The sequence below is a fragment of the Morus notabilis genome, unplaced genomic scaffold (assembly GCF_000414095.1).
Source record: "Morus notabilis unplaced genomic scaffold, ASM41409v2 Scaffold527, whole genome shotgun sequence".
In the NCBI taxonomy this organism is placed as follows: Eukaryota; Viridiplantae; Streptophyta; class Magnoliopsida; order Rosales; family Moraceae; genus Morus; species Morus notabilis.
Window position 1 is genome coordinate 67867 of NW_010366048.1, and position 11452 is coordinate 79318.

An 11452-nucleotide genomic window follows, 5' to 3' on the forward strand; every position below is an offset into this window, starting at 1 on the left:
CAATCTCACCTGTTTCTTGTGCATATAAGTGTGTTCCTGACAGTGCAGGTATCACAGAGGGGTATTCTGACCAACCAGTGGATAATGTTCCTGAAGAACTGCTGGTTACAACAGCAGCTTCCAAGCCCAGACAAAGGAAAAAGCAAACTCACTTTATTCCTCATCCTATGCAGACTCGTCTAAAAGATGGTATTAGCAAACCTCGTGTCTTTATTGCCAGCAAAGAGCCTGAAGCAGTAGCAGATGCTTTGCAGAACCTGAGTGGAAACATGCCATGTCTGATGAGTTTTTGGCCCTGATCCGAAACAACACTTGGTCTCTGGTTTAATGACCAGCTGGTAGGAAGGCAATTGGGTGTAAATGGGTTTCAAAATTAAAGAAAATCTTGATGGTACAACAAATAAGTATAAAGCAAGACTAGTAGCCAAAGGTTTCATCGAGTTGCAGGATTTGACTTTAATGAAACTTTTAGCCCAGTTGTAAAACCTATTACTATTAGAGTTGTACTCACTGTTGCTTTGACAAGGAAGTGGGCAATTCGTCAATTAGACATTAATAATGCCTTTCTGAATCGAGATTTGGTTAAAGAGGTTTATATGCAGTAGCCAATAGGTTTTGAAGATCCAAAAAGTCCTCATTTGGTGTGCAGATTACACAAGTCTCTTTATGGTTTCAAACAAGCACCTAGAGCTTGGTTCGAAAAACTCTATAGTGCTTTGCTCTCTTTTGGTTTTGTCTCTGCAAAGTCAGACCAATCATTGTTTATCAAGAATAACTCAACTTGTTGTATCATTGTTTTGGTCTATGTGGATGATATCTTGATCACTGGGAATGATGATGATCAAATCTCAGCTTTAGTTACTCAGTTGAACAACAAATTTGCATTGAAAGACTTGGGATCTATTGACTATTTCCTTGGTATTCAGGTGAAGCATGTTTCAGATGCTTTACATCTTTCACAGACCAAGTATATCACTGATTTACTTTGCAAAGCAAAGATGCAGTACGCAAAGGCTATGTCAACACCCATGACTCACGGTTTGAAGCTAACAGCTTATGGAAGTGATCTAGTTGAAAGTCCTCAATTGTATAGAAGTGTTGTTGGGGCTCTTCAATATGTTACTATCACTAGGCCTGAGATAGCTTTTAGTGTTAATAAGGTTTGCCAGTTTATGCAGGCTCCACTTGAAGTGCACTGGAAAGCTGTGAAGCACATACTCAGGTATCTAGCAGGGACATTGGACTATGGTTTACATTTGAAAGGCACACCTATGGGGGAATTGAGCTTAGTAGGATATTGTTATGCTGATTGGGCATCTGATTTGGATGACTGTAGATCTACTTCTTGCCATTGTATATACTTTGGCCCAAATTTAGTTGCTTGGACTTCCAAAAAGCAGCATACTGTCTCGAGGTCCTCCACGGAAGCAGAATTTCGAAGTCTAGCAAACTTAGTTGTAGAAATGTCTTGGTTGCAGTCCCTATTTGTTGGTGAGCTTAAAATCAGCATGACGAAAACACCTGTAAGCTGGTGTGACAACTTGAGCACTGTCATGCTCCCAGCTAATCCAATATTACATGCTCAGACAAAGCACATAGAGCTGGATTTATACTTTGTTCGAGAACGAGTCTTACAGAAGCAATTACAAGTAAAACATGTCCTTTCTCAAGATCAAGTAGCCGATATACTTGCAAAGGCTATCTCTAGCTCACAAACTCTCAGTGAAAAGTCTTTCCACTTTGAGGCACGGGCCACAAACGTGAGGAGCTTAAATTTCTCACTTTAACTTAACTAACCCAATTAAAATTGAGTCTGTACAAATATATCTAAGATTTAGTCCTATCTAATTTACCCTTAAATATTGCATATAAGCTTAAACCAAGTGACAGGTCCGCAATTTCCTCAACAACAAAAAAAAAAAAAAAAAAAAAAAAAGCATGTTTCAAAGCTGGGGTTAATATGGAGAAGCATCAAAATTTATCCTAAAACCTTCACTTTTATTTGTCAAATAAAACCAACACCTGAAAGCCGTATTTCATAAAAGTCGAGTATCAAACAGGTGGCATGCAAAGCAAGCGAGAAGCCAAACAACAAACCAAATCATTCAAACTCATACCCTCAAAATCAATCAAATCTTACCTTATAAGATCATATCGATCCCGGGCAAAATTAAGGCACGCAGTCCTTATCCATTTCGATTCCTTGTGACCCATTTCGCCATTCCGAAATGGGTTTCCGTCTCCATCAAAGTATCCTCTCTTCAGTAAGCACTCCATCAAGTCCACCCACTCCGGCCACGGATGCGAAATCTGGACAGAACGTTCGTCGTCTGATTCCGATTCCGATTCCGGTTCCGGTTCCGATTGCGCAACGCCGGTCTCCGGTTTCGATGACTGGAGCTCTTCAACTTCGCCAAGAACGAAATCGAGCTTTGGATTGGAACCCGGATTTTTGCTGCGGCCGTGGAATCGCGAAATGGGTGAGAGGATTTTGGAGTTATTGAAGTAGTTTCTGAGGGTAGAAGAGAGATATCCATGGCTGGTTTGGAACAGCCTATGCATTTCGTAATGTTTGGTGGTGGCGGGAAAATGCTTTGTCCGGTTAAAGACGCGTACAAATGGGTGATGTGAATTGTGAGGGTGTAAATCTCCCCTACTCTTAACTAATTACTAGTTAAATGGGCGTGTTTGAAATTTTATTTTTTTGTATGTAAATGAAAATACAAATATTTTCAATCTCAACTAAGAATTATTTTTAAAAATGTATTTGGTAGTTTTATTTAGAGATTATTTTCTGTATAAAAAAAAATTAAAACTCCGTTTGATTTTACATTTTTAAAAACATGTAATAGTATTTTAAATAATATATTAAATAATTAATAAACTCCTCAATCAATACACTAGCAATTAATTTAATATATACATATCTACTATATGTAATTATGCTTATTACTTATCAATTGTCTTGGCATACGTAAATAGTAAGCAATTAAGATACCAATTACCATACACACATATTATTAGTTAATTTATATATAAGAACATAGTAATTAGCATTAGCAATAAAGACAAAAAAGGAGAAGACGTGGAGGAAAGAAAATAGCTCGGAGATGGGAGGAAAGAAAATAGCTCGGAGATCAGAGAAAATGAAAATGGAAAAAAAGAAATGTCTCACTTTTTGAAATAAAGACAAAAACGTTTTCATTTTTTATTTTCGTAGGATACTGTCTCAAACGCAATCTTCACACCATTTTCATTTTTTTCTCCTTAAAAAACGTTTTTAAAACGAGTTTTAAACGCGTTATATAAACTTTATGTGAAGGTTGAATTACACTATGTAATTTAAATTATTTTAAACTATTGGTATATCGTCTCTCACCTATACTTTAGAAAAGAAGCTCAATATTCGTATTTTTATGCTTTGGAAAAGAATAAAAAAATGGTTGGATGCTTATACAATACGTAGGTTACAAAGTACACTTTTTATGAATAAATTTGCACAAAATCACGACAATAATTGCTTTCCTTGTTACCTGGAATAACAACGATAGTAGTCAATTCATCTGTTGTAACATCATAAAAAAAAAGCAGCAACTCTTTTTAAAGGAACAAAGAAAAAGAACACATGAAATCTAAAGGCGTAGCTAGTAAAAATATTACATTTGATTTCTGTTCTTATGAAACAAACAACTGCTAAGTAGTTTAGTAGTTGTGTGCAGTTCTGATCTGCGCACCGATAGGAGAGATTTTCTTGTCATAATTCTAAGGGGAATTTTCTTGTACACCTGGCGTACTGGTAGTCCAGTTTTGTAACCATTGAATTTGCATACTTATTTATTTTTACGTGATTTTATGTAGATCTGACGGATAAAAGACAATACATACTCATACGTTGACGTACCGGAGAAAATTCCAAATTCTATCACCTATGACTCAAACTTAAACTTCTGTTAACAATGATAATGTCATAAACCGCATAAATTTCCTCACAAAAAGAAAAGAAACAATCACCTCAAATTAGATCTCAGCTCCTCACCAAGTTACGGCTTTACCATCAAAAAAGCATAGGGAAAGTGAATAAATACACATAAAAACATAACAATCAAAATCACACTAAAAAAAAAATAAAGAAAATTCCAATTTAGAATTCACGCACAAAATGATCAAGTGAGTGCAGAAAATGTAAACAATACATTCAATACGACGGAACATCCAATATCACGAGAAATTAGTGTTAGTGAGATTCTAATGCATACATACCACTAAAGAAGAATAGGTTTTTTTTTTTTGGGTTTTGAATGAAACATTTCGTTCAACTTTTTTTTTTGGCCGCAGGAGAAACAAATCTGGTGCGGTAGGCCACACTAAAAAACTCGTGTGTCACCCTATGATTTGTTGTTCATTTAAGTGGAATCCACGGGGCAAGTTTCAATTCCTTCACACAAATTAGTGGCTACGTGTCAATTACATCGGAGAAAAGAAACGATCTCACAAAGGAATGCAACACAAAATCCCACGCAACTCAAATGGGGGCCAACACTATCTGCCACGTGTCACTCTATGATTAGCTAAAGGAGAAAGTGGCGAGGCCCGCCTGTTGCGCTAGCTGACACGCTTGTGCCCTTCCCCAGCTAGAAGCGCGCCACTCTGCGCGTGGAGTTCATGCATGAATCTGAACCGTTGAACTTTTTGATCCGACTACTTGCAAAAATTTCCTGTTTATTTTTTTATTAGTATTATTTATTAATTTTAAATTGATTTATGGTTCGATTTTGTCCATTTTAACATCATTTTGTGTCAAATATTTGATACCATTAAGATAAAAATACTATAAATAATTAAATTAAATTAAATAAACATACATTAAGATAAAATAAAATCACACTAAATTAAATAAAACAAAATAGAATAGAATTAATTTAAAAAATAACTAAATAAGTTATTTAAAATAACAGCTATATAAATTGTTTAAAAAAAGAGAAAGAAGAAAACAAAATCTGATTTTGTTTATTCTTTTAACAATATATTGTGCCAAATTGCTCAAATAAAAATATTATAAATAATTTGAATAAAAATAAAAATAAACAAAAATATGCTAATATAAAATAAAACTACATTAATTAAATTAAAAAAACACAACAAACAAAACAAAATAAAACTAACATTAAACACAACAAGATAAGTTATAATTAGTTTTCTCCCGCTTTTTGCTTCAAATCTTTTTCTTATTTTGTACTATTTTTTATGTCTTTTATTTTTTTAAAAGAATTTGTATAGCTGTTATTTTATATGAATTGCGCTTGCGCACGTGGAGCGCGTGTTAAAAACTAGTATTAAAATTCAAATGTCACGCGTTAGAAATGTAAAAAGAAAATGAGTGCTTTTACGCATAATTGCGTGCAATAAAAAAATAATCACATGTAATGAGTGTATGCTGCTAGCGTGCACCTCTCGCGCTTGAATAGTTGGGCGTTTAGTGCGCATGTACACATCGTTACAATGAGACTTTTTTTAAATCAATGCAACTTTTCAAATTAAATACGTGTCGTTGAATTGATCAAGTACAAACGATCCAACGGCTAGATTTGAATATCTTCAGATTTAATCTGACATTTGCTTTAATTTTATGATTAAGTCGGGAGGATTCGTATATTGGCTTAAAGAGGGCTCTAATTGTATTACTGCTCTCAATAAATTTATTGAGTTTCCTTAAAAAGAAAGAAAGAAAGAAAATAAATTGAGACATGTATTTTCAGCATAGATGATATCGGATCAAGATGATTAAGGCAAGCCAGCAGCTGGCCCATGGTTTACTTTTGACAGTGCCCCTCCAGATCAATGGAGAGAAAAAAATGAATGAATTCGGAGCATGGATCGACCTCTAGATGAAAAAGCTTGGGATTGAACTCCAGACTATCCTCAGAGAGTTTGCCTCTAGATTCACAGGAACTCTCAGAGACTGGTTCCAAAGCCTTAGAGGATACAGGCAACTCTAATTCATCAAAGCAGACACTGTAGCAGGAATATTTGGACTCATATACCAAGAGTTCATCGGAGATTACAACCTCATTGACAAACAGATGCGCCAAGAGTACTTTGAAATGAAGTGTTGTTCCCTGAAAAGGAAGGACATCGAGTTTCATTATCAAAGGATATCACGACGGTACTATATGCTAAATGGGTTCCATGACCCTAACCTCCGACAAGTGTACCTATCATCACTACCACAGGAGCTACAACTCGAACTCCAGAGATCCCTCCTTGCCACAAAGAAGGAAATGAAGGAAATGAAGGATATCTCCATTGGAGAAATTCATCAATTGGCATTGGCAGCTCTCAACAAACTCTGTGAGACGCAAGAACTATTCTCCTCCATGATGAAGGAAAGGAATAAGTTCAAAAAAGCATGCAAGAAGATGGCCCCATCGAATACATACCACCTTCCACTAAAAGACATAAAGTGTGGTACCCACATGATAAGCCATACGAGCGAGGTTCAACGAACACAAGCTCATCATCATCAGACTACACTTCCATCTACAATGACTAGGCCTTCTCAGCTGTCCACTCTGTACAGAAGTTTGTCCTCTTCTGTTTAAGTCAAAAGTAGAATAGTAGCTTGTCTGCCACTCCACCGAAAGTGGCCTTATCTTTATTTAATTAGTCACATACAGAATAGTAAGAAATCTGCTTTACCTAAAGTCTTTTGTTTTCTTGTAACATAAGTCAAAAAGTTAATAGTGTAATTCTTATCCCGTCAGATAAGATCAGAGTCCTTTGTGTCCATAAACCATAAACAAAGAAAGACCCTAGCACTGTATAGTGTCTTTCTGTGTGGTACCCATATGATCATGTGGGTACCACACTTTATGTCTTTTAGTGGAAGGTGGTATGTATTCGATGAGGCCATCTGGAAGGTACTCTGGGTCTTGTGAGTCTTGGAACAGTGCCGAACTGTAGTCAGGCTGACCTTGCGAGCCTTGTTGTGATGATGGAGGAATAGAGGCGAATGTTGGTGCGATTGTTGGTGTGTCTTTCCTTTCTTTCCATGTCGTCATCGATCTGTTTGAGTTCAGCTTTCACTGATTCTAGGTTTCTAAAGCTAAAATTTCTCAAAAAATATCACATTTTAACTTGAATTAAAAATTTAAATCCACGAAGTAAACGAGACCTAATTAATTCATAATATTTTCTCTTGTTCTCCATCGTCACATTTTAACTTGAATTAAAATTTTAAATCCATGAAGTAAACGAGACCTAATTAATTCATAATATTTTCTCTTGTTCTCCATCAATAGATCGGTTCTTCTTTTCATGTGGTACAACTAGTTTTCAATCTATCGCAAATCCTCGCTGAGAATGTACTTTGCAAATGAGGTAAAATTAAACTCCAATTGAAATGATGAAATATACTGGAAAGTGATTAGAAAGGACAATAAACAACTAGACCTGCGTGATGGTGGAGGATAAGAAAGAAACACTGCGAGGTAGGGCCGAAAACCTTTTTAATTAAAAAGTTATAATCATAAGGAAAATTAATTACATTACATTAACATTATAATCGCTCCATCTATCCTAAAGGCCAGAAAAGGGAGTAATAAAATAAGTTATCTCCCTTTCCCATCATATATAATCATTTTCAGTTGAAAAAAATTAGAGAAGACAAAATATATACAGAACTTATTAATTTTGCATATATATTCGCTAGGTAGCTGTATGATGGAGAAAACACACCTACCAAAGAGAAAAAAAAAAACAAGCATAATAAATATAATTAACGATAATAAAGGCATGGTAGCAAATTGCAAACATAGAAAGTTAGAAACAAAAGCCTATCAATGACATATTGAAGTGAAAAACTCATGGTCGATCGTTGCAATTTTCTAATTCAAAATAATGTTGCTATTTGTTCATCGATTGATATATGTACCCTTTTATCAGCTCGATGTTAAAGCCTTGATTAATTACTTTAACATTGCACAATTGCACATTCTTTTTTATGATCATCGTGATTAAGAGATGAAAATCCCGAAAGATCATCAAGGCCAAATACAAAATTCCAAAACCATGAAACTAAACAAGGAAAGTAAAACAGGAAAATGTACTCTTTTGATCGTTTTCTACACTTTCCTTTCTCCAAAATCTTCCCCAACTAAGTCTCCGATTTTCCATGGCTTTTTAGGAATTAGACTGCCAAATTAAAGGCGATTAACGAACTATTTACAAGACGTTTTAGTTTTTCGCCTTTGCTAATTAACTAAGAGCACAAGCCAGTACTTCATCTTCCTTATGTTGTTTTTTAGGAGATGAAAGCCGTTCGACCAAAATGTCCAAAGCTTCCTTCATCCACCAGTGCTGACAAACTTCTCTGGCTTCCGCTGCAGTCATCTGTAACACAAATTGTTCTTGTCTAGTAAGTTAACATTAATTATATGCTTAATTAACTAATCTTTTCATAATCATAAATCATAATAGTAAAAACTTTATGAATGACTATTACTTGCTAATATACTAATAATTCTTGAATTAAACTACAAAACTCCATGACAAAAGTGTGAGAATCTAATTAACTGACCAGTTGTCTAAGCAAAAAACTTCTATTGTGTCACTATAATTATTGTTTAGACAAACTACTATTGTTATTAAAAGTATTTATTGCGAGGCTTGATCTTATATATTTTGAATATTGTAAAAAAAAAAAAACACACATAAATATATGCTAAATAGCTATAAATTAAATATGTGACATACATACCCATATTCTCCGGCGGACATTTTTCTCCGGCCAGAGATCAAGTTGCTCCTTAACGAGCAAAGGAAACATGTAGCCTTCATAGTATGTACCGCGACTTTTGCTAATGAAGCTCCAATTGCCCAATTGACACTGCCATGCATGAAAATTATCATGAGATCTTAATTACCGAAACTCGATTAGATTAACTAAAAATTAAGTACTATTGCTTGTGATTAATTATTAGTTTATTTCCATGTCAATGATAATTATATGTATAATAATGCACTATAATTACCTCAACATTACCGAGTACCCCAGCTTCTTCCAAAGATTCTCGAGAAGCTGCTTCTTCTACAGATTCGTCAAGCTCCCAACCACCCTAATAGGGACGTAAATTATAATTAATTAAATGCCACGTGAAGCTGAGTCATGCATGCATAATCAAGAGATGAAATCTACGCTCCTTCTAACATTAATTAATTATCGTCCCCTTTCCTCTTTTCTTTTCTTTATTTATTTTTTGAATATTATTCATGAGTCACATTACTTCTTATTGAACACCGACACAAAAATATTTTTACTTTGTTCAAGATATATATAATTTGATATGTCTATTGTTAGAACTATATATGTATATATATATATATATTACTATTGCTTCAATGATAAATGCGATATATGCATAATTTTATGCATAATTTGATATGTCTATTTTGTTAGAACTATATATATATATATATATATATATATTTACCATTGCTTCAATGTTAAATGCCTAATAGAAAACAAAACCAAAATTTGGATATGCTTGTCGAGGACTAGATCTAACTGGCACCACCTCCTTAATTTTTCTTCTTCTTCTTGATCTTTTTTTTTTTTAGAAAGATGAGAGAAGAAGATGTAAAACTCTAAAAAAAATAAAAAAAGAAAAAAAAAGTAATAGTGATAAAAATGAGATTGAAATATTGCCAATAATTATGTTAAATACCTTGGGGAACATCAACCCTTGGCCTTTTTGTGAACTGATCACAAGGACTTCCAATTCATTGCACATGGCACCATCATTTCCATTTTTGTATCTGTAAGGTATGCACCTGTAGCAATAATATTTCACATTAGAAGATTATTAACCAAAATTAATCTGGGCCCCAGATGATAAGCTGAATATATATTTATACATATGTGTGTTATAAATTTATATTGTAATATTCATGAACATATGTATGGATGATCAAAATTGACTTTTCCCCATTCCAAAAGATAACATTGACATGTATATATATACATAAAGTGGGACCCATATATAATTTTTATAATCCGGGAAAAAAAAATCAAAATTAATTAAAAAGGGAAAGCGAAAATACACACCCTACAACTTGGCGGCGGCCCATATGATTATACCGCTGCAACTCCCTCCCCGTGCGAGAAACCACACAAGTCATGGTTTTATATATATGTTTTCGGATCAAGATATAACTGAAAGACGTGTGTATATATATATGTATATATATGTGCAAACGAAGAAATACAGAAGATGTATATATAGATAATATTGACGATCACTCTCAGAGAAGAACCCAGACAGGCTTGGTTATATATATGGCTATATCGTGAAGTGGGAAAAAAACTTAATTAGTTTAATCCAACTATAAAGAAGAAAATGGATGAGACATTGAAGATGAGAACAGGCAGGACAAATAACTAAAAATGGGTGTCCAAAACTTCTCCTTCTAGAGGCAAAAAAAGGTTCATGATAGGCTGGCAAAAACGGACATATATATAGGCAAAAGTTTTTTGTCGACACAGTTAAAGAAATTAAACCAAAATAATAATAATAATAAACAGATATAGAAAAATGGTTGATGGGTAATGTACAGTTAATTACGTGTGCCATATCGCATATGTAACAAGAGCGCCGTGAATGAGTAGGTTTTATTTATCTTTAGTTATTTAAATAAAAATAAAAATAATTGAAAATGATTCCATGTTTATTTTAATATTAGTATTATTATTATTCACGCCCTTATCGGCGCTTCTTTTTCTCTGAGGTGGATGAGCTTCTGAGTCATTTCCCCAAATAATATTTTTGTTGTCGTAATCCGACTGTACACGCGGCGAAATATTAATGGCTTTCTTGAAGGTGAAGTCAATAACATGCTCACGTGTACAAATGACGAGCCCAAAAGACATTGAGGGGTTGTTATTTTGGGGTTTAACTTGAGTATAATTCTTAAGTTGAATTTGAGTTATAATTTGAGTTAAATTTATAACTTGAGTTTGTGTTTGATTGTGTACATTTGAGTTATAGTTTGAGATAAAAATTTTTTTGAGTTTGTATTTGAGTGAGTCAAAACTTGAATTTGTATTTAGATAGTATTTTAATAAAAACTCAATGCTGATGAAAAGTTTTAATAGGGTATATGGGCTGAGTTTTATTCGCCTTTTCGTTGTCAACGTATAGAAAAAAAAATCATCTCAATCAGAATTAAAACGAAAAAGTTATAGCATTTTTAATAATAGAAAAAATATTGTTCATTAATTTGAGTTCGAGTTTCTGAACTAGAGTTGAAGGGGAAACTTGAACTCGAGTTTTAGTCCTAAACTCGAGTTTGAACTCGAGTTTAAACTTAAAAGAACATGAACTCGAATAAAATTGTAACTCGAGTTGCTTTTTTTTGAGTCTTTCACTCAAAAGAACAAAAGCCCTGAAGAATCTAA

The 11452-nt window shown here is 33.9% G+C and overlaps 2 protein-coding genes across 2 annotated transcripts in view; both read right to left on the minus strand.

Annotated features, from left to right (window-relative positions):
• LOC21387939 (zinc finger protein VAR3, chloroplastic) overlaps positions 1–2614 on the minus strand; it is a 7584-nt gene extending 4970 nt beyond the window's left edge. Inside the window, exon 1 of the mRNA XM_010109322.2 lies at positions 2141–2614. Within this exon, the coding sequence (XP_010107624.2) occupies positions 2141–2562 (422 nt within the window). The 5' untranslated portion in view covers positions 2563–2614. The remainder of the gene's footprint in view (positions 1–2140) is intronic.
• Positions 2615–7995: 5381 nt separating this feature from the next.
• LOC21387941 (nudix hydrolase 17, mitochondrial) lies at positions 7996–10525 on the minus strand. The gene is made up of 5 exons (XM_010109324.2): positions 10103–10525; positions 9723–9828; positions 9030–9113; positions 8756–8884; positions 7996–8388 (listed from the first exon to the last, which is right to left on the minus strand). The coding sequence occupies exons 1-5, from the start codon at positions 10174–10176 to the stop codon at positions 8254–8256; spliced, it is 528 nt and encodes a 175-aa protein (XP_010107626.1). The 5' UTR covers positions 10177–10525; the 3' UTR covers positions 7996–8253.
• Between the last annotated feature and the right edge of the window lie 927 nt (positions 10526–11452).

Excerpts from the sequence above, each read along its gene's own strand:
- LOC21387941 (XM_010109324.2), bottom strand. The coding sequence starts at position 10,176 with ATGACTTGTGTGGTTTCTCGCACGGGGAGGGAGTTGCAGCGGTATAAT. Across the intron at positions 9,114-9,722 it reads AAGGGTTGATGTTCCCCAAG|GGTGGTTGGGAGCTTGACGA; the intron begins GTATTTAACATA and ends CGTCCCTATTAG. Across the intron at positions 8,885-9,029 it reads GGGTACTCGGTAATGTTGAG|TGTCAATTGGGCAATTGGAG; the intron begins GTAATTATAGTG and ends CATGCATGGCAG.